The sequence below is a fragment of the Schistocerca gregaria genome, chromosome 11, assembly GCF_023897955.1.
Source record: "Schistocerca gregaria isolate iqSchGreg1 chromosome 11, iqSchGreg1.2, whole genome shotgun sequence".
In the NCBI taxonomy this organism is placed as follows: Eukaryota; Metazoa; Arthropoda; class Insecta; order Orthoptera; family Acrididae; genus Schistocerca; species Schistocerca gregaria.
The window spans coordinates 53,553,019-53,578,322 of record NC_064930.1 but is presented as its reverse complement, the minus strand read 5'-3'; the positions used below and the strand labels follow the sequence as shown (position 1 = coordinate 53,578,322).

The 25,304-nt window shown below is 38.8% G+C and overlaps 2 protein-coding genes across 2 annotated transcripts in view; one reads left to right on the top strand and one right to left on the bottom strand.

Annotated features, from left to right (window-relative positions):
• Nucleotides 1-20,377, top strand: part of LOC126295278 (protein RCC2) — a 68,414-nt gene extending 48,037 nt beyond the window's left edge. Inside the window, exons 8-9 of the mRNA XM_049987707.1 lie at nucleotides 12,763-12,941; nucleotides 14,969-20,377. Of these exons, the coding sequence (XP_049843664.1) occupies nucleotides 12,763-12,941; nucleotides 14,969-15,139 (350 nt within the window). The 3' untranslated portion in view covers nucleotides 15,140-20,377. The remainder of the gene's footprint in view (nucleotides 1-12,762; nucleotides 12,942-14,968) is intronic.
• The window catches only part of LOC126295279 (uncharacterized), a 262,374-nt gene continuing 241,714 nt past the window's right edge, over nucleotides 4,645-25,304 (bottom strand). Inside the window, exons 7-8 of the mRNA XM_049987708.1 lie at nucleotides 7,692-7,894; nucleotides 4,645-5,002 (exon numbers count right to left, since the gene is read on the bottom strand). Of these exons, the coding sequence (XP_049843665.1) occupies nucleotides 4,846-5,002; nucleotides 7,692-7,894 (360 nt within the window). The 3' untranslated portion in view covers nucleotides 4,645-4,845. The remainder of the gene's footprint in view (nucleotides 5,003-7,691; nucleotides 7,895-25,304) is intronic.

Sequence of the window (25,304 nt, the reverse complement as noted above, 5' to 3'; positions counted from 1 at the left end):
TTGACCGCTGTTCACTAGTCTGAGTATTTTGACATTGGCCCCTCTTTACTGTCGTTCCTTGTTAACAATATCAGCTTATTCCCAAGAATAAGCAGCTTTCACTCAGTTAATACTCGGCAGAAATCCAACCTGCATTTGCATCTTGTGCTTAAAGGTGTGCAGTATACTGCCACATCCATTTTCAGTAAGCTATCGTAAGAATTCAAAAATGTTAGCAGTAATCCACACACTTTCAAATCAAAACTGAAGAGTTTCCTCATGGGTCACTCCTCCTATTTTGTTGAGGAGTTCCTTAAAAACTTGAGCTGATTCTTATGTAATATTGTTGATTGTGTTTATTTAAACTTGTGACTTGACTGTTCTTGGGTTCATAAACATTTTATTTCTATCTGTAATTTTATGTCGTAATTTCATGTACTGAAACGTTCAGTGACCTTAGAGATTTGCTCCTCTATTTGGTCCTACAGAATTTGACGTGTAAATACAGAAAAATAAAATTTTAAATGTGTGTTCCTCAGAAAGAGGCAATTCAAAATGGCATGCCACGTGACCCACCCTTCCCATTTGAAACATGTAGCCCAAATCAGAGATGACATATTTCAACATGACCACCACTGTTGCGTAGCTCCTATAAGTTGCTCCCTCACGTACAGACACCCCATACCAGACACCATTATGATTCCTCACATCATTTGCCTTTTATATGGGTGTATCCAGACATCTTGGAACCAGGTGCCAGCTGCAGCATAGGAGAAACAAAATTCAGTTTTCAATGTTGTGCATAATTAAAGACCAAATTTATAATAAGGTATAATCTTACGTTAAAAGTTGAACAAAGTAAAAAAGTATTACAGTTAGAAACTGTGAGTTTGTCGTGAGACAGTGTAACTGGCGGCGCACTTTATTCATTTAGTATTCGAGAATGAGAGAAGTTTGTGACTTTCTACAAAGTTAACATATAATTTCAAATCTTTACAAAACTTTTTCTTGCTGACAGAGTCTGTAAAATGATTAGAGGAAATCATTTTGTCCCTTGCTACACTTTTCCTTTTTGTGCAGCCAAACTTCACCCTCAGGTATGAGTTTTTAATTTACTACTAACTCTATCTGCAGCACAATTTGCAGACAGTATCCACATATACCAGAGAAGGTACCTCCAAATTACATCATTGTATGACACACAGGCCAGGAGACATGATGTCATAAACATTGAGATGCATGAAAAATTAGCTTTTGCTTAAAATGGAGTGCAAATCACCCAGACTGTATTCATTCAGTGTTTTGTAATGAGAGCACTTAGCATCTTCCAACAAATTTTAAGCGTAATTTCAAGCCTTTCATAAACTTTTTATTGTTTACATGCTTAAAGGCCAATATTTGACACATTAACTCATTTGTAAAGTAATCAGACATTTGAAGCTGTTTTATACATGGTAGTTTGAGTCTTTAAAGAATTAGGGGTAACTGATATAATAATAAATATGCCCAATGTACAAAGAAAATAAAGCAGAATAAAATTACATCGTAGTAGAACATATTTTCACAATAACGAAATAGGATATTCTCACTGCTACCGTTGTGACAACAGACTACATTAGTGAGCCTTAATTTTGTACAATGTAGATTCTCGAGGTGTCTAAACATTTTTAAGCTTCATCATGTGTGTTTTATGAGCAATGACTTACCAACTGTTTTTTTCTTTTTCTTTCTTTCAAGGATAAGGTACACCTGCTGCAGGAATGTAAATAGAATTCATTATTATTGTTATGTTTCAACTGATACAATTGTTATTTCAGTATCCCTTGTGTTTTAAAAACACAATTATCAAACACACACACTGGAAATTCCAAGTAAGAATATCAACAATGTAGGAAAATATAGATTGCTACTTACAGTAAAGATGACATGTTAAGTTGGAGACAGGCTCAATTAATACACACTTACGTATAGACTTTTGACCACAGTCTTTGTCAGAAAAAGTTGAATGAACATCATTCATACCTCGTGCCACCTGACCACCAGCTCAGGCCAGACTGTATTAGTGACACATGAAAATTTATGCAGAACCTGGACTCGAACCCCAGTTCCCTGCATTTTACGAGCGGTTGCCTTAACTACTTTCGGTACCTGCTCACTTTGTAGGCCGATCCAAACCTCCATATGCCACACTGTACAAATCCCTCAATGGTTGCACATAATATGATTCCCGCAACACGGAGAGACTGACGTTGCTATCGTTTTAAGACAGTCTGTGTGTGTTTAATAGTTATTTTATTTTGCATGTCTGAAGGAACAGACATGGCTGATGATCTATAGCTGTGTTAAATATTCTGAAACTGGTTCCCATATTTATAATAATTAATACATCTGTGAATAGTCATCAATGTCTGGGCCCGACAGCCACTGCCTAGTCTTCAGTTATGCACACTCAAACATCTCACGCAACCTGTTAACAGACTGTGAAGTGCATTACATGAAATGTATTAAATAAGGGTGTCTCGTGAAGCTTCACTTCAAAGTGCCCGAACTCTGATATTCCCTTCCATAGAGATATGTAAAATTTCCTTCTGACACATCATTACATTTGACAAAGCAGCCCACATTCTTCCTCATGCCTATGCCATTCCTTCCCCTCATTTAAAAGGCACACACACACATTCAGAAAGTTTCTAAGTGAAAGCATTCCCGTGTTACCTTGAGACAAGTTCAGCTTACCCGATATTTGAAAGTGTATGGGGACAGCCCCGGTCAGTGACTTTCTTGCTCTTCCTGTCCGTGGTTAGAAATTCACCTACATTGCATTTCAGATGTGCTCACCTGCTTACGGGTAACTTGGGTACTTGTAAAACTTACACTGCATCAGTGAAAAACTGGAGGAGGTGCCGTCAGTGCTTCTATTGGCTTACCTTCTTTCCTTACTGGACACTGCCAAGAGATCCTAACAGAGGTCTACCTGCTAACACTGAAAAACAGACTAAAGTAGATGTTTTGCTAAAGACTAAGATTTGTTTGGAAATTTATTACTGTTACTACCCATTTTCCAGGTTTTATTCTCTCTTTCTAGACAAACTACATTTTATTCTGCATTGCACTGACAGCTGAAATTCACTGTTTTGTATTGACACTCAACCATAAGTGCTTGCCAGTTGAAGTAGATAAAGTTATTATTATTATTCATTTCACAACTATAAAGGCTGGTCAGTGCAATTTATTTTCTTGCTTTCGAGCAAAATAACAGCTTGAAATGTGGGTTTTCTGTTTCACCAGTTATTGTCTTTTATGCTGTTCGTCCATCTCCCAAAGTTAGTGCATGGATAAACTGCTTGCAGTCTTAGGACTACATGACAAAATACAGAATACAAACACTAATGGAGAAGATTTTAAGCCACAGCAGAGAGCCTTATTACCAACTACACAACTGGAGCAGATGTGTGCACGAGAAAACCTGCTGGTGCAGCAATGGCGATACTTTATCTATCAGACTGCTGATTGACAAGGGGAGATATGACTAATTATGTTTCATGAAACACAAAATTGTAATATATTTTAGAACACAAACAGAGAGGGCCTGGGCTATTGTGCAAAGTTTTGGTGCAGTCTTGACAGCTATGATTGCCAGTATTCTAATTTTTCAGCAAATAATGCTGAAGAGAAAACTTAAAAAGATTACAAGCCAGTGTTTCTGGTTCTGTTGCTGATTTCTTGATATTATTTTGGTACTTCTGCTGATCTAACACTAAAGTAAAGGTCAGAACAAAGTTGATGTATCTGTACATACGCATTTATGGTTAGTTAAGACAGTAAAAGCAAGTCTCGTAGCATCCTGTGCATTGGTATGTTAATTCTCGGCACATTTTGTAGGTACATATTACATGTGACAGTAGGTTTAACAATTGAGAAATACATGTAACTAAACACTACACGTCTTATCTGCCAGGTCTGGATCGGTGCAAAAATGTTGTTGAATACTGTAGCTTAGATTTAAAATCTGCATTCCTTGTCAATAACCCCCCCCTCTTTCTCTCTCTCTCCATCTGCCCCTGACAATTGCAAAGTTTAATTCAGATACCACAATCAACACTTCATTTTGTTCCTGTCTACTGCTAAATACTTCCCTTGTGTTAGACACATTTCTTCCTCACATCCTTGTGTTCCATGCCGTTTTACCCTATCATATCACTTACAAAGTAAGAACAGCACCAAAATACAAAGTGTATAATGATACTTGTCATCATCATTTTGATGAAATATAAAAATAATACTAAAGAAAACAACTCTTGCTGCATAGTTCAGGCATTGAATGAATGGTCAAAGGCACATAGGAAAGTGATAATATGCAAACCCTTTGTATGGTGTCCTCGTAGCTAATTAAAACACGTGTGTGCACGTGCGCGCGCGCACACACACACACACACACACACACACACACACACACACACACTGTATACTCTGTTAAAAACATTCTTGGTTCAGGTCATGTGCATATTGAATGCACAATGCGTCATCTACACAGCTAGTTGTTTCTTAGCTTCACTTTTTCCGTCGTCCAAATAAATACTAAAATATTCCCAGTCCAACACTTAAAGAGTTCATAACAGAGTGGCAAACATGAAATGTGCTTCCTCTACTTCAACTGCCAGTGTTTCTCCTAACACACATGTTCATTTTCAAAAGTTCTGCCACTCACACTTCAGCATACCTGTCTTCCCATGTTGTGAAGGGACGCTGTATGGTACTGTTTAGAGGTTGCAGTTCAGATTTTTGAGGTCTCCCTGCACAAATACGATCTCAACGGAGCATGAGCAGGATTTTATAGTTGGCCTTTCCTAGAGTGGGTACGTGTGTTTATTTGATTCGGCTGCCCTTCACCGTGGACTGTTCTTGCTGGCATGGAGGATTTCTTCTGGTCTGGCGGCTCGTTCCGATACCACTGTCAATTCTCGCTGTTCCTCTGCTGCTGGCGGGCTCACGCTCTGGGCTAACAAATCTACCACGGTGGGATCTGTTGGGGGGATAAAAAGAAAAGAAATGCTATTATTCCAGCTGCAGCTTTGCACTTCACAGTGAGATAATGGCAAAATGTTGTTTGGGAAGATGGGAATGTTATGGCTTGCCACAAGAGATGAAATTGTTGAGAGATTGTTGTTGCACTTTGACTTTCCACTGGTTAATACACACCATTTCAGGAAATACTACCGGGCCAGTTTCATGAAAAATGCTTTAATGACCTTGGTGTGAATGAGATACTAAACTCTTTTCTTCTTTCATTTCACAGCCATTTGTGAGATGTGGTGAAACAAATGGTTAAAGTGTGTAAAGACAGTACTCCAGTGTAAAGACCTGTAATGAGTTGCTTCCAGGTAGAAAACGAGGCACTCAAACTCCCTGAAAAGTGGACAGGAAATAAAAAGCTATCTTAGTTAACATTCCTACAAATTCCCTGAGTACTAGATTCGATCATTGGAAACTGTTGTTAACAGCATGAAGAGTAACAATTTTAATTTTTAAACTTAATATGATTAAGAAAGCAGCTGTTTGAGATGAGAGAGGAGAAAAGGTACTTACAGCCCTCCTGTTAACTTATAAATCTTATAGCATAAATGCAGTGTAAAAAGCTTAACACAGAACTGAGGGTACTTCTTTTTTTGTATGCATGCAATAGAAAGGACATTAATACTTCAATAAAGTGCAATAATTTGCTCCTGTAGATACATTGGGCACTTCTAGACAATTGTTTTTGGGAGGTGGGGGTGGTAATGTTATTGTTTAGTTGAGAATCCAATTAGTGAGACAGCGCCCTTCATCCGCACTTTTCCGTTCACGCTATATTTGACTGGTAATTTTCTTAAAATTTTAAAATAGCTTGATATTAACCAGCAAACCAACCCAGTGCAAAAGAAGGTAGTTTTCTGGGTACATCTTGAGTCACATTTTGCCAGTACTGTAACAGTTTCTTTAGAATTTTCCCCCTTGAAACAGATTTTCCTTGAAAGAATAAAATTTTTATTGAGTATGCCAGCATTAAAATAAACCAGTTTCATCAATACTGAAAACTTCTTTTACGTCATATTGTTGAGAATATAGATGGTAATGTTGATTGCAACCAGTCTGCAGTCATAGTTGGTAAACAATTGTTAAAAGAACAAAAATTGCGTGTTATTTTGTTGGGATTGAAGTATTGTTTTGTGGTAATTATTAGTTAGTAGACAGTAAAGCAAAAAGGTGTCTCACCAGCTTTGGACTGTTTGCGCAAGAGTGGCCGCATCTATTATGATAGCATTTCGATATATTTGACCATCAGTGCCTGCCCTTAACTCGGTGCAACATTGACATTCACAAATTTTGCTTGCACCACCTTGTGACAGGTTAGGCTCTGTGACAGGATACAGTTAGCAGAATGAATTTCACACAATGATGTGAAGTTAAAACTTGAATAAAAATGCCGCAAATAAAACATGTACCTCTATCATTTCCAGGTAGTGTTTATGTAGACTGAGCATATCACCTTTAACAGGTGCGAAGGTCACTCACAGAAAAGTTTCAGGAACACCTTTAGATGATGAAACTTCCTGGCAGATGAAAACTGTGTGCTGGACCGAGACTCAAGCTGTGAGGATGGGTCGTGAGTCGTGCTTGTGTAGCTCAGTCGGTAGAACACTTGCCCGCGAAAAGCAAAGGCCCCGAGTTCGAGTCTTGGTAGTAGGCACACAGTTTTAATCTGCCAGGAAGTTTCATATCAGCACACACTCCGCTGCGGAGTGAAAATCTCATTCTGGACCTTTAGATGATGTATCTGTTTTACTATCAGTAATAGAAATATACTCGTGCAGAAAAGGGGTCAGTCAAATTAAGGACTTTGTTCAATAGTTAAAAAGGTCTTAACAGTCCACTTTTAGACGTGCCATTCAGCATCACCTCCATGTGATGAGTAACAGTCTGTCCTGTTTCATACTGTTTGTAGATTGTATTATCTCCTCTCAAGAAGAAACAAACGTCAAACACTTGTGGACTAAAAGTAATTGGAGGAGGGGGAAAGGGAGCCCTTTGCTGAGGATTAAAACAAAAGGGTTGTGCACCCAGGCATGTATAGTCCTCACTATGGACTCTATACTATTGCTGTTCACCAGGTGAATTTAGTTCCGAGAAATCTTACGCAGGACTGAAAAGATGTAAGAAGTGGTAGGTGTGTTGACTTTTTGGAATCGACTGACAATGATTCCAGCATCTGGAGTGTGCCGTTACCGGTGACAAGATTGAAAACACACATCGAGCAATGTTACTTTGGGGCTCTGGACAACATTTAAGTGGCTACAACTGACCAGATGACTGTCATTTCAGTATCAGAGTTCCAGCACTGCTGTGAGGCATGGGAGAACAGTGTACAGTGCTGTGTGGCTTCTAGAGGCAAGTACTGTGATGTGGACAGTGTTTAGTTGTAATGATATTGGATTAAAACAGGCGAAAAAAATTCTCCCTCATTACTTTATTTTCATGTTTTGTAGAACACATTAGTGAGATATTTCCATAAATTTGGAGTTAATACAATGCCAGGAGAAAAATTATGTACATGTAGTAGGGGGTGGAGAGGAAGGGAAATAGGAAACTGACAAAATGGGAACAGCCAACATGTTGTCATAATTTTAGCAGCTACTTCTGTGTTAGTGTGGAGAGAGTGACACAGAAATTGTTACCTGTTTTTCACGTTGCTGTAAGGATGAGGAGAGAAACAATTTCTGTTTCTCTTTCCCTTCTTGGCGGTGTTTTCTTGTCGCTCCACTTTTGCAAATGTGCGTGTCTCGCCCAACCAGTGATTTATGTTGATTCCTTGGTTGCTTTTGGGCAGCTGCCTCGACGTGGAAGGTTGTACTGCTGCTTTTTGTGGTTCCTGAGTTTCCTGTTTTGCAAATAACAATCTCTATAATAAAAGTGTGTGTGTAGGGGGGGGGGGGGGGGGGGAGGTTGAGAACAGAAGCAACTATCATATGCTTGTGGGTGATTTCTTACTAAAGTGTCAAAAAAACCTACATTTTCACTAACAACTATTGGAGAAAAAGAATTTCAAAATCGGTATAGATGGCAGAACCACAAAATGAAAGAGCACTTAGTCCAATGATACTTAAAGTAAGAAGCAAAACAGAAATGCAAAAAAATGTGAAAATTATGCAGATGGTGTGTGTGTGTGTGTGTGTGTGTGTGTGTGTAAAGTACCAAACAATAAAAGATTTTATTTGGACAGTGTTTAGAGAATGATGCGAGAAGGCTAACAAAACAAACTTTTATATCCAGGAAACGAGATTTATGTGGCAAGTTAAATTACAAAATATCCAACACAAGTGACCGAGCATGGATTTGCACTGATAGCACTTAGTGCCTATGACTGCAAGACATGCTGGCCTAGCAGTAAAAACTGTATACACAAACCCTCTTGTGAATGAGTCTGTTAGCGAAAACCATATCGAAATACCTACAGTTCATCAACTACATACATCCCCAAAATTCTCTCAGTATACTGAAGTTATCCATTTGCGTTCCAAGTATCCATCTTAACATGTTTGTTCTATTTACTGTTGCTTTACAGTGTTACGCATAGACATCTAATTGGCATTGCTGTATCAAGCAGCACTACTAACACTGCATTTGAACGTTACAGGATTGTTTCTTCAACTCATCTGCACTAATTTACCTTTTTCTACATTGAGAGTAAGCTGCCATCTAGCCAAATATATATTCTGTGTAAGATGTCCTGTATCCTGTTCGGTGATTATATGTTCCCCATGTGTTACAGTGTTGTCAACAAACACTCAAAGATTGCTGCTTGCCCACTTTATCAAATCATTTATGTATTTAGAGAACAAGGACTGTCCTATAACACTTCCCTGGGAAACTTCTAATTAAACCCTTGCCTCCAATGAACACTTGCCACTGAGGACTCTTCTAGGTTTATTATTTAAGAAGTCTTTCAGACACTTGTGTATCTGAGAACCTATTTCTTGTACCCATACCTTCATGTATAGTCTGCAGTGGAGCACTGTGTCAAATGCTTTCCAGAAATCTAGGAATATGTAATCTGCACGTTTCTCTTCATCACAGTTTGCAGGATATTGTGTGTGAAAAGGGCAAGCTGAGTATCAAACAATGATGCTTTCTAAATCCCTGCTGCTTTATGAATATCAGATTTTCGGCTCAAGATAATTCGTTATATTCAAATTTTGAATGTGCTCAACAATTCTGCATCAAACCATTAAGATATTTGTCTGTAATTTTGCTGTTCCATTATTTTATCCTCCTTGTGTACAGGAGTCAGTCACACTTTCTCCCAGTCATTTGGGACTTTGCATTGGTGAATAGAGTCACGATGAAGCCTTTCCCATACAGACAGTGAAACAAAGCAATAGGCGGTAGTTCCTCATAGTCCAATCAATTCGCACAAAAATTAGTAGGAACCTGCCACGGCTTCACACGGGTAACACTAAGCACATACGGCCAGGTGATTGGCATAGAGGTAATCAATTATATCAAGCAATCTTCATTGTTAATCAGTCTGTTAGTGAACACTGTATCGAAATTCCACTCTAGTTCTTAGCCAGGCACGGCCTCAGGTCATCACTCACACTCCCGGCCTTCACAAAAACAGTTACTCCAGTTTCTTACTGACTTGTCGAATACACAGTCTCCCCGCATCTGGTAACAAATATTGACCCGTTTCACTCCTCGTGCAGCCAGAAATCTGACACCATCTTGATGCTCCTCAGTCATTGAATTTTACAGTGTGAGTACCATAATATCTTCATACTCACTGCCACCTCAAATGGACAGGGAGCACAACTGCGTGCTTCTCTGCTGCATGTGCCCATGTACGCACATAACTGTGTTGCATCCCTAGATGTCTAACTACATTATCCCAAAGTGATGTATGCATATTTCAACTGGTTTGATTGTTACAACATTGTGTAACTTTTCATTTGCGTAGTCATAATAATTATCCGTATTTATCTTTGTATGGCACTAGAGAGATTTTGGCCACAGCACAAATGTTGACGGTATGTGCTGTGTGTCTTGTTCGAAAACAAACTTGTTCAGTTCGTTCACTGTACCTAGTGTTGACAACTGTTAACACCCACTTTACTCTTCACACTCAAGCCTGTATTCAGGATTTCTCAGTTCCATCTCGGGTTTGTTTTCCACACAGTGTCGATTACAGGCTAATTGCGATACAAAACATTATGGACTCATTTACTGATGAAGAGTTCGTTCATGTGTGCTTTGTGTACAGATTCATTGAATGCAGTGGAAGAGCAGCACGATGCTGTACTAAGCTGATATCACACGATGACAATAACAGTATTGTGTTTCTGAATGTGTATGTAACTATTTATCTGAAGTCAGATCCTTCAGGTCATTCAATAAATTGACCTCCAGTTAGCTATTTAAAAAAATAAAGGCAGTAGGTAAATTTTATATAGTATAAGCACTTATACGTTTAATATGCTATGCGTGATTTAATGTATCCTTGGTGGATTTTCCTTTCTTGAAACCGTATTGCAGTGGGCTCATGTGTCCCCCCCTACCTAGATTCTGCTCACCCATCACTGCAAAGACATTAGTTTAACAACACTATTATATATGCTACAATTTGGTCCACTAGCTTATGCAACCGTTCTGCCATAATTCTATCAGGCTCTGTTGCTGTTAACTTTATTATTGCCACCCTTACTTCTTCTTGGGCAAATGAAATCACAACACTCTTATTTACATGCTGCTCTAGTAATTCAGAGCAAGGATACTGTGTTTTACACAGCAATAGAATTCTGAGTAGGTACTGCACTGATGTTTCCCAGTCATCGTCTGTCATCAGATCAAATCGAGGTGCATTATACAGTGGATATCAAACATTGTTTGTTGCACGTTTGTATGGATACCCCAACTACCATTTGGTTCTTCACATATGCCTTCCATTTTTCTATTCTCATAGTAAGTGTTCTTTATATTGTTTCTTCAATAGAAAATTAGTATCTTCTTGCCTCTTGTACTCTGCATCTTAGGGACTGTAGGGTGGGACTACAAGAAAGTTCTAAACCTTTTGACTTCCTGACAAATGCTGTGATTGCCTGGTATTGAGCTATCTAGAATACTTAGAGCAATTAGTTGACTTTGGCTTCAACATCAATTCTGCTTCCTTGCAATTGTTGTCCCTTGAATTCTGTCTTTAAAAATTCCCTGTTGGCTTTGCAGAGATTGTTTACTCATCGAGATGGATGTTAGCACTGAGTCATTATCTTGCATCTTCAGTTGTGAAACAAACGAGATTACTGTCACTTGTAAGTCCTTTGCAGAACCTCCAGCTTGGAATGTGACCACTGACCTTAGAGTTTGTAAGTAGGATATCTATATTTGAAGTAGAGGGTTTGAGACATGACATGAGGCAAGCTCTTGCGTAGCCTCCAGAAGACAGTATATTATTTCATTTATTACTCTCCCTATGCCTCATTTGCATCCATAACGAAAAGGTGGCTTGTCATGTCGACCCAGGATCAGTGCTGCCGCTTTATGTTTGTGTGGTTGTATTTCTGGACTGTGATGAAAATTTTGCTTAGTTATGTAAAGTTTTCCGAAGGCAGTTATTATTTTTGTTCGTCAAACTGTTGATGTACTTTTCCACTGTTATATTTTTACCCAGCATCACAACAGCAGCCATTGGAGATAACCTTGTATTGTGATCTTTCACATAACTGGCATCAGGGGTAACAACCCATTTGTGGAATATGGCTTCTATATACATATTATGTGCAGGTCTATCTCCCCCAACACCTTCCAAAGATTTTGTATCGCCTCGACACTGCGCACCACATTTATCTGGCAGATTTTAATCATTGGACTATGTTCCATTGCCATTAGAGGGTGTGAGTTGATTATATGTGAATGCTACAAGAACTTAGTGAGCACATAACTGTGGGGCCTTTCTTCTCTGTGATGATGTACATTGTCCATGTGTCATCACTAATTATTTTACAGATTCTCAATGTCAAGTGTGTTCTGCCTCCTCTGTGTCTATACAATGTGCAGGGCACAGTATGGCATCAGCAATTTCTTGCCTTCCTCAACCAAACTGGCATCTCGTTGGGAGAAATATGTTCACTGCCAGGGTGACTGCATTGTGAAACAAACATGTAGATGGGAAGAATAAAGATGTAGAATGTTAATAATGTTTCTTTTATTTAAAAAGCTTCGATTTTTCACATAAAAAATTCAGAGACATTACTTTTCAGTACGCCCTTGTATGAAGCTGCATGTGACCTGTGACACAAACTTTCATAACAAGGAAATATGAAGATGGCCACCATTGCAGTATATTGGTTAATATTTTATTCACATCTCGATTAATAACACTCTTACAGAATTTGTGGGTTTGCATTGAGACTGAAAAATAAGAAAGAATAAGTACTGATGAATTTAATCTACACGTGTAAGTCATACATCTATTTTCAAATCAAAGAAACACTCCGTCGTTGCCAATAATATTGGGAGCAGTGACAGACTGAATGCACCAAACCTACTGTGCTCGAGGCTTAAATTCTGAATCCACGAACAACCTGTGACTGAGAGTACATCGCAGACGGACAAATGCCGAGATCCTGACTTTTCTTAGACGAGCCTGTTACACTTCTCAGCATAAATTTCTCTGTGCAGCAGTTAGCATTTACAGAGTTGTCACTACTGGATTTTTTTGCACATAGGATTAATTATGTTTTCTTTGTGTTGCAGGGTGTGTGTACTTATTTGGGCAAACAAAGCGTACCGGTGAGGCTAATATGTACCCAAAGCCCGTCCAAGATCTGACCGGTTGGACAGTGAGAAGTGTCGGCTGCTCAGTTACGTCGATCGTCATGGCGGCCGACGAGAGTGTCATCGCGTGGGGCCCGTCACCTACTTACGGCGAATTGGTGAGTGTTATTGCGCCGGAGCATTTGACGAACATCTGTTGGCGAATTAGATTTTCATTGTGTGTGGCAGGATAATATTGTGTAACAGGCTATGAGTCAAACCCAGAAATGTGCCATTGGCTATCAACGTGCAGCTGATTGTGAGTGAGGGACTCTTAAGTACACTGTAATGAAACCACTGTCTTTGCTGAGTCCTGTGGGTGAGCCGTCCTGTATCTCAATAGAAATCTGTTATGCGCAATTCTTGGTGCAAGACTCGTGAAAGGTAAGATCGGAGCTCGGAGTCAGTTTGTGCACAACTTTAACTCGATAAATGTAAGCGAGTGTTAACTTCTGTAGTTAGTTTTGATGAGATCTGTCTGGTGCATAACAGGATACTGATGTAATCTAGTCTGTTTTATGACGGGGTGCACCACTGCTGCTTTGTATGTAGTAATTTTTGTCATTAACGTATCATGTGACAAGAATATTGTAGAACTCAGAACATTATCAAATGATAGCTGAGAGCAGATATGCTGAAGGAAATTTAATTGCAATACAACAATATTTTGAAAAAGATACAAAATCTACTCATCAAGCAGCTGCAGAACACACACATAAGACTTGTGATTGACAAGCTTTCAGAGCCAGTGGCTCCTCCTTCAGGAAGAAGGGTTAAAGGGGAAGGAAGAAGGATGAAATAAAAGGACTGGAGAGGCCTAGGAAAAGGGTTAGATTTCGGGAAAGTCATCCAGAGCTGCTAGTCAGGGGAGACTTACCGTATGGGATGAGAAGTAAAGACCAGAAGCTTAGATTACATTGTGCTCTCAAGAAGATTCTGTGGAACTCAGCTACAGTGTTTACAGAGTACAGCAACGCATTCCGACTTTTGTGTATCATTAGTTTGTGGTGAGGATTGAGCTAAAGCAAACACCTTTGTGCTGTTAGTTGCATGGCTACCCTTTCTGTATACTAAAATAAATTGTTGCAATCCATGGGAATTTTGGCAATGTCACAAGAAAGCTGATGTCATCTCTTTAGATTTAGTATGTGGAAGCCATTTTGTTGGTATTCTGAAGCTTTGCTAGTTTCAAATCGCACTTCTAATAATCTTTATTCCATGGCAGCCCACCTCTCCCGGCATCAGCTACCTTTTTGTCCTTCTTTGTGCTACATAGATGTATGTTTTTGGGCCATTTCAGTACTGTAAAATCTTGAGTTTGTGTCGTAAAAATGCTTAGTGAACCCACAACATTTTGGAAGGTATATATTCTTCCATCTTCTGCAAAGCACTGGTAACTTACTGGTCTGTCAGTTTCTGTAGCTATTGTTGGCAGTTGGCATTTAAAACAGTTCACTGTCACATGGCCATCTGTTTAAAAGGTTGGCAGCTTGCACTTGACGTTCAGTTCTGCCCCCACAAAATGCAGTGTGCTCAGTCTGTTGCATCCTATACAGGTTGGCAAGCTGAAAGCTTTGCTTTTGCTCATTTACAGTGCTTTGTATGAAATTTCATTTAGCTCAGTCATATGGAGGCAACTGTTGAAGAAGGAAACCCTGACTTTTAAGAATTTCTATAAATCATTTCAAAGGTTGTATAAAGTTTTGGTTCAGTAAAATTAATAATATTTTTGCTTCTTAATTGAAAGCAGTCCACTTTTTTTAAAGCGTAGTTGCGCTTTACCTTAATGTACCTTCTGTTTCTCTTTTCTGCTTGTATTAATTGTTTTGTTTATGTACCTCACTCTTAATATTTGGAATAAGGTTCTGAAGTTCAGTTCACCTAATTATTTGTCTGTAACTGCTTTCTCAGTTAGTCAAATCAGTAGATAAGTAGATACAACCAAATTGATAATGTAGGATACCAGCTGAGGGCAAATTATTCACCTTGATGAATGTTTTAAATGGATTTAAAATTTACTCCTGTCTAGGGTTCAAACCCAGTTTCCCACCTTGTGCTGGTAGAGTGCTATTGACAAGGGAATGTGGTTACATTATTTAACTATTTTGTGTCTGGAATCACTCCAGTAATTTTCTCTCGTTTTCAGGGACTTGGTGAGCTCCGTAAATCTTCGACGACACCGATGGAAGTTAAGGCACTGGAGGGTGTGTACGTGAAGCAGGTCTCCTGTGGCATGGGACACACAATGTTCATTGCACGGAATGACAGTGAGCAAGACGAGGCTCGCCTTGCCAAATTGCCGGAGTACAGCCCTTAGGTCTGTCACAGTACTGACGTCTGTCCCGGTCAGCGACGCTCTCACCTGCCGGTGCGTCGTGCTTCTGGACACTGCCGGTCACTTGTCCTAACTCGATTTGGTCTGTTTTTTATTGAGAGCATAGTCTCCTTAGAAATATACAGTTGACAGAGGTCGGTAACAGCAAGTAGTTTTAAAATCACAAGTTGGTAAAATTATGTTTAGTTCCACTTTCCGTACTTCATTCTTAGTGCAATTTCAGGATCCCCCCCACTCCCTGTTTGATTTAGCAAGCCTTTCTCTTTCTGACTTTTTATTTCAGAACTGTTAGCTCACCATTCACGTTATTTGTGGTTTTCCTATTGAGGCCTAAATCCAAGAAAATAGCTACCATTTTCCAGTTTTATTTATTTTTCGTATGCTCTTCGAATTATCACCTTCTTTGAGCCGGTGCAGAATGTGTTTGTTACTGCCGATGCCTTTTGTGCGTGGATTTTTACAGTTGCTTTGAGGGAAACCTGTTAAAGTTTGTGAAATTGGATAGAAGCACGCGTACTAGGTGTTGCCGAATGATGGTGTTACGTCTCTAGGTTTCGAGTACATTTTGGTAACTTATGTCACGAGAGATACTTGAATTTGTAGTTTTTTAAAAAAGAGAACAGTTAAAAATGTGTAATTTGTTTCACTAGGTGAAATGCGATACGCACACTCGCTTTGGATATTCTGAACCTCTCACTAAGGATTGAGGAACGAAAGTGTCGTGTCTTGTGGTCAGTGGTTTGTCCTCTGTGAATGTGTCTACATGTGTTGTTAGTATAGAATATGGCTGGGAAACTGACAGGGAATGGGATACTTGTTTGTACTTCATAATAAGTTGTCATTCTTGGTTTCCTCCAATCATTTACTGTTGTGTCATTATGTTTTTCTGCACGAGAACATTCCATTCTAGTAGTACTATCACTATACAATAATTTGTCAATGGCAGTCTCTGGATAGTGAGAAGAGCAGTAAGCACTGTATCCTCCCTTACTGTCTGATAACCACATACTATAATTTTAATCAGGGACAGATTTGAGCTATTCTTTTTGCATTGAATACTTCTTTATGATAGCAAAGTTGACAATTTTTTTTTTAGCAAAAATGTCTTGTTACTTGTATCTCAGTGCAGCCAATAAAAATTGGCACAACTTAAGCTTCTAGCACAATTTTGATACATTAAGCACTACTGTTCCTAGATAATTTTTACAGGCTCCTTTTTTTAAAAATCCTGAGATCTCTCAGCAGAAGATTGATTTGATAAAACTATACTCTGTCAGCTTCTCTTTTTAAATGACTCTGTAAAACTATGCTCTTATTTGCACTTAAACTTGCCTGGTTGTGGGTGAAAAAGAAACTATGAAAATTAAGAAAAAAATAGTGTGTATGCAAAAAGTTATTTTTTAAGAAACAAGAATATAAGAAAACATGTAGGATCTTACTAATGCTAAATAATTTAGGAGTAAACTATTATAGTTTGGCCATGTGCATTTAATTGTCATAATTTCTGTGACGGAGGTTGTGATTTGCTTTCCAAAAGCTACTTTTACTCTACAGTTAATGGTAAGGTAAACAAAGGATATAAAGTCCACTGTTTCATAACTTTTTGCCATGTTTATTACAAGAACAATGTGCGTGTGTGTGTGTGTGTGTGTGTGTGTGTGTGTGTGTGTGTGTGTTTTAAGATGCCAGTGTCCAAAGTATAATGTAGAGTTGTTCTCTTGTGATGTGTACTTTTTAGTTATTAATAGCAAAAAAGTACAAACGTGTTAAAATCAAACCTACTATAATGTAGTACTACAGATCTTTTGACATTAATGATTAATGTGTGAACATTTGTCTTTGTCATGTGAACATTCCATTACGTAAACCATGACAGTTCATTTCTGCATGTTAAGATAAGAAGTCATAAATTTGGATGTTTTTAAGTTTCTTGTATAACTCTTACCTGTGTGGAACAAGAATTTATAAGTACTTGTTGTCACAGACATAAAAATTCAAAATGTGAAATGTTAATGCCAGTACTGTAAGTTGGGCAGATGGCATTTTTTTCTGTCATTTTAGGCACGGTGAATATAAATTTAGTTACGCTGTAAAGCCATGGGCCTGAACAGTGCCATTCAGTTAGTCTTTTATTGTCAACATTCACCTTATTGGGTCTTCAAAAATGTAGAACTTTGCTGCCAGTCCACAAAAAGCTATTATTTCTATTGGTGTGCTGGACCATTTTGGGAATTCGTTACATTAGTGTAGGTGGTAGAATGACAGTATTAGTAATGTCACATTACAGTAGTACCGACATGTGAGACTGACGTGGAAGTTGCACATTTTTGTCGAAAGTAATATGTGTAAAATTTTCAAATTCGCAACTTGCACAGTACGTGTCATCTGTAATTGATGCCCTGTGAACACTTCATCATATCTTTTAAGCCAGTTCTCTAGGGCACTGTCTATTAAAGACTGGAAATCCTGGACATATTCCTGTCATTCCATGGTGTGTATTTCTTGTCACACTGACCGGCAATGCAACATCTGGGCAGGGAATATTACTGTTCCAGTTGTATGTGATGCTTTCATTTATAGAACATATAGCCAACAAGTAATCTCTTTAAATTTTTTGAATTGGAATATTGAGGCTCACATTAACTGTTTTACAATATTAAGATAACAGTCTTCCTTCACTTAATCAGTCAAAGAAAGTGCACATTATTCCTTACCCATACATGACACAATTGTAGATTTTGGTTTAGTCATTTGCCCCACAGTGTAGATATTTCTTGCTCTTTTTAGACTTTACAAGTTGTCATTTGTATCTGCCTCAGATTTGATGAGCAAGTGAAGGAAATTTGCTCACTTCAGTTTGCTGTAGAAATTTCACCTTTTGACCATGTTCTATACTGTATCTGTGGCAACTGTACTTAATTCTGTATTTTTGTGTTGTCAGAAAATATAATATGTACCCTGAATGGCTGTCCTTACTGTTAGCTTGTCTGAAGAGTATTTGGCATTTACTTTTGTACAAATGTAATTGTTTTATATGTGGCAGAAAGTAACATGTATAGTGTACTTAATATAGGGACCTCTCACACAGTCTGATTGACAAAATTGTCAGTATTAATATTGGACAAATATTATTTGGTGATGTATCCTCAATAGGTGTTGCTCATTCTAGCCAGTCTGAAACCCACTATAGTCCATCTAAGGCGGTGTATCATCACTGTTTGTGAGGCCAGTGGAGTCAAAGATTAGAAGACAGAAATTTGTATGAATTTACAAGAAAAATGCCAAGTGATAAGCAAAACTATGCAGTCAACTGAAAGGAATTTCATTTATTGCTGTATTTTTAATATAGAAAGACAATCTGGAAAGTAATTTTAAAAATTATCTGTTTACAACAAGTAACCAAGCCATACATGAACATTATTAACACAAAATTTAAGCATTATTATTTACAAATTGGTTAGAAGTGGAAGTGAAAGTACTGAAGCCATCTTGTGCATTTTGTTTGTGAAAAATGATTAACTGGGAATTAAATCAAAGACTTTTTAAAAATCTTGACAAGAGTTAGTGATATTTAAAAATAATTAGTTCCTGGAGATATGTTTTGTTTTCCACATTTTTACAGAAAAAAAACACATAGCAAAATTTGCATTCTGCAGTGGTATACTAACTTGTGTGGAACCTCTGAATTGTATAGTTTTGTTATCAAGCCTATTTATTACTCACAGTGGATGACTGGCTGCTCTCATTGACTTCTATTCTTTTGACATGTTTGTTCTGTTTCCTAGTGTTCATTCTTGGTTATTATATACCTACAATCACCCACATACGTGACATTTAATACTTCAGAGTAGATCTGTGTCTGAATTATCTCCTTTTAACTTACAACTGGTTGATGGAGACTGCTGATATAATAATGTAATATCATATGGAGAAACAGAGTTGAGCATTTACCAATTTTCCAGATATGTCCTTAACAGTTACTTTTAAAATGAAAGAATTCAGTAATTGGAAAAACCATATTTGCACTCACTATATAGATCTCATAATGAAAAAGCGTTTTTGATGTACAGAATATTTTAAAGATGTAAAACATGGAAAAAGTTATTCATTATTTTTTACTGAGTTTAGTTTTTAAGAGTTGTAAATGGTTGTCTTGACTGCATAGATAAAATGGACCGGTATTATAGTTAATAGAATTTTTTGTGTGCTTTGTAAATTTAGAATTTAAACCTCTTTGGGACTTCCTTTTTGTGTCTATTTATAAGCATGTCTGCTCCGGAAGAGAGGATGTTCGGCAAGAGTGAAAACTGACTGCATTTTTAATAACTTTGAGATTTATAGCATGTGCCTGTATTTTGGAGAGTGATTTAATTGTTGTACAATGTTGCACCTATTTTAAAGTCAGAGTGCTTTAGTGAATATCTTCTACCTGGAAAAGTTGGGAAGCAATTGTTGTGCCCATTTTGATGTAATTTCTTGTCTCCCTATGTACCTATTGATGTAAAACATAAATGCACTGGAAAAAGTGTGGTGGTACTAAGCACAAAGTAGCATTTAATTTAGTTGTGTAAGTCTTTTTGTTGTTTGCACAACACATTGCCGCACTGAACTGATGGAAAGCTATAGTGATTTAATGAAAAAGATCTTTTCTATCAGTTTTATGGGCACAGAAATATCATATCTGTAGAGGAGGAGTACAAAATTTCTCAGCATTCTTATTTTAAGTCCGATTTTGAAAGTTGGTATGTGAATTTTGTAGCTTTAGGGGAATGTCCATCTTTGTATACTCTTATGATTATAACATTAATCTTTTTAAGTGGAAGGGCATGTTAAGAGCGCCCTTATAAAACAGAATTTTCTTGCCAGAATGTGTGTGCAGATATTTTGAGAGAGCAAATATTTCTCAGTGGGAAGGTACTCGGATGTGTGTTTTCAACAATTCGTGTACAACTCAGTCTATTCGTGTTCAGCAATTTTATTGTCCTTTCTCAATAGATTTTCTCAGATAATAAATGTTTAAGAAGAGAAACATCTTTTTGCAGTTACTTCAAAAAATTTTAACAATATACAATTTGGGAAGCCAAAAATATATATACAATGGTTCATAAGAATGGACTACTACCTCATAAAATAAGTTTTGTAAGTTTTTGTTCTTTGTATAGACTTTGAAAAAGAAAAAACTTTTCATCTGATGCAATAAAGCAGAAAATTCATGTGAAATTCATTACTATTCTAATTAATACCCAACACCTACCCCATTTCCCATCCCACAGTACATCAAATTGTGAAGAACTACTTTTGGACCTAGAACAAGTTCAGATATATATGGTGACGACAAAAATCCGATTACACCCGAACTAAATGCATGTAACAGTATAAGATGATAAGGTACTTAAGATGTGAACCTATCATTGCGATCATTGACTTGCCAACAGTCTCCTTTATGTGAATTGCTGTGCGACTGCCGGGGAGGATAATAGTCTGTGCATTCACCATTTCATTGTTTGCCTTTCCATATTTGGTAAAGGACAATGGCAGGCAGCAGCAACTTTGCTTTGGGGGAGCACTTAGTGACAAGTGGGTGGGTCTATGAACAGAAGCACAAAAAAAATCAGGTTATGGATAATTTACTTGACTGGTTATGTAAAGAGCAACAAAATCTTCAGACTTTGTGTGAGAAAAGAAAGCTTTTCACCTGGAAAGTGTTTTGTCTGCCCCCCCACTAAGGTTTTCCATCAACCTGAAGGGAAAAGTGCAGAAGTTAGTGTGCATCAGTGATGCAATCATCCTGCAAGTCTACCAAAAAGTGTGCTGCATAACTTGGAATTAAAAAGCACACACTGCAGCTGTACACAAAAGTGGATTTAGGCCTGCTAACGTGCAATCCTGCAGCTGTTAAAGAGGGTAAGTAGAACATAGAAGTGTATCAAGCTGTGCAAAGATGAACAGTGGTTTACATTCATGCATTTTGGGCAAATAACTGTAAGCGTTATTAGGGTTACAATGCAATAATTGCACTTGTAAAGGGCCTTCCTGGCCACTCTGTATATTAGCATTGAGAATTAGCGGCCTTCACAGTTAACTGTCCTTAACTTGTTAGACTGTTTATGGTAAAAAAGTTGTAAGTGAATGCAATATGACCAGTGTGAAGGGAAATTTTAACAAAAGCTGTTATATTTCTTCTATTTTACAAGAGTACACTCACAGTTGTCAAAGTATAACATTTATCTTAACTCCTAAGTATGGAAGTATATTACACTGAATGTTGTGCTGCTAGTAAGGGTTTTCAGTCTGTGTAAGCAAATTATTTATGGTGCTGAATAAGATACATTTCTTTTCCTTTTTGAATTTGCTGGTTCCCAACTTCTAGCCTTGTCGGCAAGCAGCTTGCTGAAACTCTTTGCACCTCAACGCAGAAATGTACCCTGAATGTTAGGCAAGGGGGCCAAATTCCAACAGAAATTAAAATAATTTCTAGAGTTGTCTGAATTTTAGGTTGAATGAAATTTATTTTATTGTAAGCCATGTATACAGTAAGAATTGAGATATGTTTGCTGTATGCAGGAAGGTGTTCCTGATTGGAAATGGAGGAAAAGAGATCCTATGAACAAGTGTGTGGAAACGGACAGTGTGCATGCAATGACAATAGGTCATCCTGGAACACAGTACAGAGCTGCACTGCGCCTGTGCCACAATAGATATTCAGTGTTCTCTGTGGGATGCAGTGAACACCTCCATCACACATTGCCACACTCTTTCAAAGGTACCGGCCTTTCTGTGAATAGTATCATAGGTGACGTGCAGATGCCCCTAAGAGGTGTATAGATCCAGGCCAGGCTACAGGGCCACCTCGTCCTAACCATCATCCGGGGAAGATGTTTTTGAGGTGTCGGCAAACTATAATGCGGGAACCACATAACCTTACATATCGTCAAAAGCACATTCTCAAGCAGCCCAGGCACAGTGTTACAGAAAGTCCAGATATGTTACTCCATCGAGGTGTTGTGGAATCGTGACCGGTCCAGGTACGTGGTTGCCGAGAATCCCTGCCACACGATGCTGATGAGACACCTGAACCATTCCCTGAGAATTACCTGTAGACCACAGACGGCGATTATGCAGACTGATGATGCCAGTTATGGTAAAGGTAGTTTCATCAGTAAAGAGAACTGATGACAGAAATCCCATAATTGTGGTGGTCTGGCACAAAAAACTAGACAAAATCCTTCTCGTAGAGGGAAATCCACAGCTGATAATCCTTGCACTCATTGCGCAGGTGATATGGACAGCAGCGATTTTCATGTAGGGTGCACACTATTGTTCTTTGGCTTACACCACGATGGCAGGCCACTCTCCTGGAGCTTGTACGAGGGTTCATCTGAATATCTTGTAGAACCCAGTCCTCCATATCTGGTGTAAGCACAGTCGACTGCCTCTCTGCACGTTCGTCTGTCTGAAAGGACCCGTAATCACACAAATGGCCAGAAAGGGCAATGTATCACGATATTGGTGTCTGTAAGCATGATAGCGTTACGGAGATGTTTAGCAAACTCGATTGGCAGACTCTGCAAGAGAGGCACTCTGCATCGCGGTGTAGCTGTCCAGGTTTCAAGAGAGTGTGTTTCCCCCTACTTATACGTCCTGAGGAGATCACGAATGTAAAAGTAGAGAGATTCGAGCGCGCACAGAGGCTGAGGCTTTCCGGCAGACGTTCTTCCCGCAAACCGTACGCGACTGGGACAGGAAAGGGAGGTAATGACAGTGGTACGTAAAGTGCCCTCCGCCGCACACCATTGGGTGGCTTGCGGAGTATAAATGTAGATGTACTTGTTTTGGAACAGCTGTGCTGCCTGTCGACTGTTTCCATCTGCTTGGCTGTACACAAACGTCATCTCGGCTTGTTCCCAACATGAATACAGGACCATTATGCTGCTTTGCAGTATGCTGCATCAACCACACAGATTGCAACACATAAGGAACACACAGAACGTGGTCAGAGGAACTTTAATTCATCAATGCCATTTACCGTGGTAATGATGCATTTTCATACACATGTTCACAGGATCTTTTTCCTCCATTTCCAATTGGGAATCTGCCCCTGCAGTTTATCGGTTCTGTATACACGAATAATACACATCATCAAATAATCTGGGAACTCCAGTTTTAAGGCCGGAAAAAAGAGGAAATATTGGCTTTAATTTGAGTTTTATTTACAAAAAAATTATTCTAACATGATGATGATGAAGTCCCATACCCCATGACAGTGTGTAGGGGAACAATGCAGGATACCCGCACCACCTTACTAGGCAAGGTCCTAGTGGTGGTGGTTTGCTATTGCCGTAATGGGGATGGATGATGATGATGATGATGATGATGATGAAGACGACACAACACCTGCCAGTCACCTTAAGGCAGGAAAAATCCCTGACCCCGCTGAAAATCGAACCCGGGACCCTGTGCTCGGGAAGCGAGAACGCTACTGCGAGACCACGAGCAGCAGACTATTCTAACATAATGGTTCTATTTGTGACATTCATTGTCATCACTAACAGAAAAATTGTGTGCGCCATCATTTTCCCATTGAGTGTCATCCTTGGTTCCGCCCACTAAATTTGTGATACCACAGTCGACTGACTGACATCTCTGCCCAAACTCTTTGCCTTTACATGTGTCTGCCTGTGCCTGTATATATATATATGTGTGTGTGTGTGTGTGTGTGTGTGTGTGTGTGTGTGTGTGTGTGTGTGTGTGTGTGTGTGTGTGTCTGTCCCTTTTCCCCCCTAGTGTGGGTCTTCCCGCTCCCGGGATTGAAATGGTTCCTTGCCCTCTCCCTTAGAGCCGACATCCTTTTGTCTTTCCCTCTCCTTCCCTCTTTCCTGGTGGGGCGACCATGGGTTGCGAGGGATTGAAATTTGTGTGTATGTTTGTGTGTTTTTTATTGTGATTAGGAAACATTCCACGTGGGAAAAGAGTATCTGAGGGCATGGATGCTGTGACTTGCCAGACGAAAGCGTTGGTATGTTGATAGGAGACAATAGAAAAAACACACACACACGCGGGTTTCAGGCTTTCGTGGCCCAGGGTTGCTTCATCGGGGGGAATGAGGGGATGTTGGTTTTGGGGGGGAGGGTGGGGAGTCGTTCCGATTCTGGGAGTGGAGGGACTTGCCTTGGGGGGAGGGAGGAACGGGTGTGCTTAGCGCACGCGCTAGTGTATTCCTGTCGTTTTTTCCCCCTAAGGTAAGTATTTCTGCTCCTGGGATTGGAATGACTCCTTACCCTCTCCCTTAAAACCCACATCCTTTCATCTTTCCCTCTCCTTCCCTCTTTCCTGATGAAGCGACCTTGGGTTGCAAAAGCTTGAAATTTGTGTGTGTTTTTTATTGTGTCTATCTACCAGTGCTTTCTCCTTTGGGAAGTCACAGCATCTTTGTTTTTTAATATATTTTCCCCATGTGGGCTGTTTGTTTCTATTATATTCATATCATTAATTTGAACCCAACAATTATGTTTGTTATTGTCACTGTTGCATGATGATAAAATGTTACAAATAAAATCAACTGATTAGTAGAAGTCAAACAATGCAAAAGTGCAGATGGATTAAAAACAATATAGAAAGGATAGATTGCTACCCTCCATATAGAGGAGTCTGTCAGGCGCAGTGAAAAATACTACCAAAACATTAAAGCTTTCGGCCATGTCCACTTACAGTAGAAAACACATTCACACAGACGTGGCCAGTGTCTCAGGGTGCTAGAACACGACCAGTACAGATTGGATAGGCACAAATCATTAAAGAAATAGAATCAAAAACAATGACTATCACAGTTTTTGGAGAGAGAATACAGAAATAATGCTGAGGAGGTGGTAAATTTAACTTTGCTACATTGTTTCCTACAGGACTTTGAATCATGTTTCCCAATAAAACATATACGGGTAACATAAAACAGAAGCAAATCAAAGTGTAGTTAGCTCCTGGGATTAAAGAATCTTGTTCCAAAAAGCGAGAGCTGTAGTAATTAGAGAACAAGCAGTAGTTGAAATTCCAATACCACTAGTATTGTCAGATCCTCCAGATTGCCATTGTAAATAAAATAAAAAATAAATAAAAAAGAACTTAGAGGACAACACTCAAAAATTAAACAGTG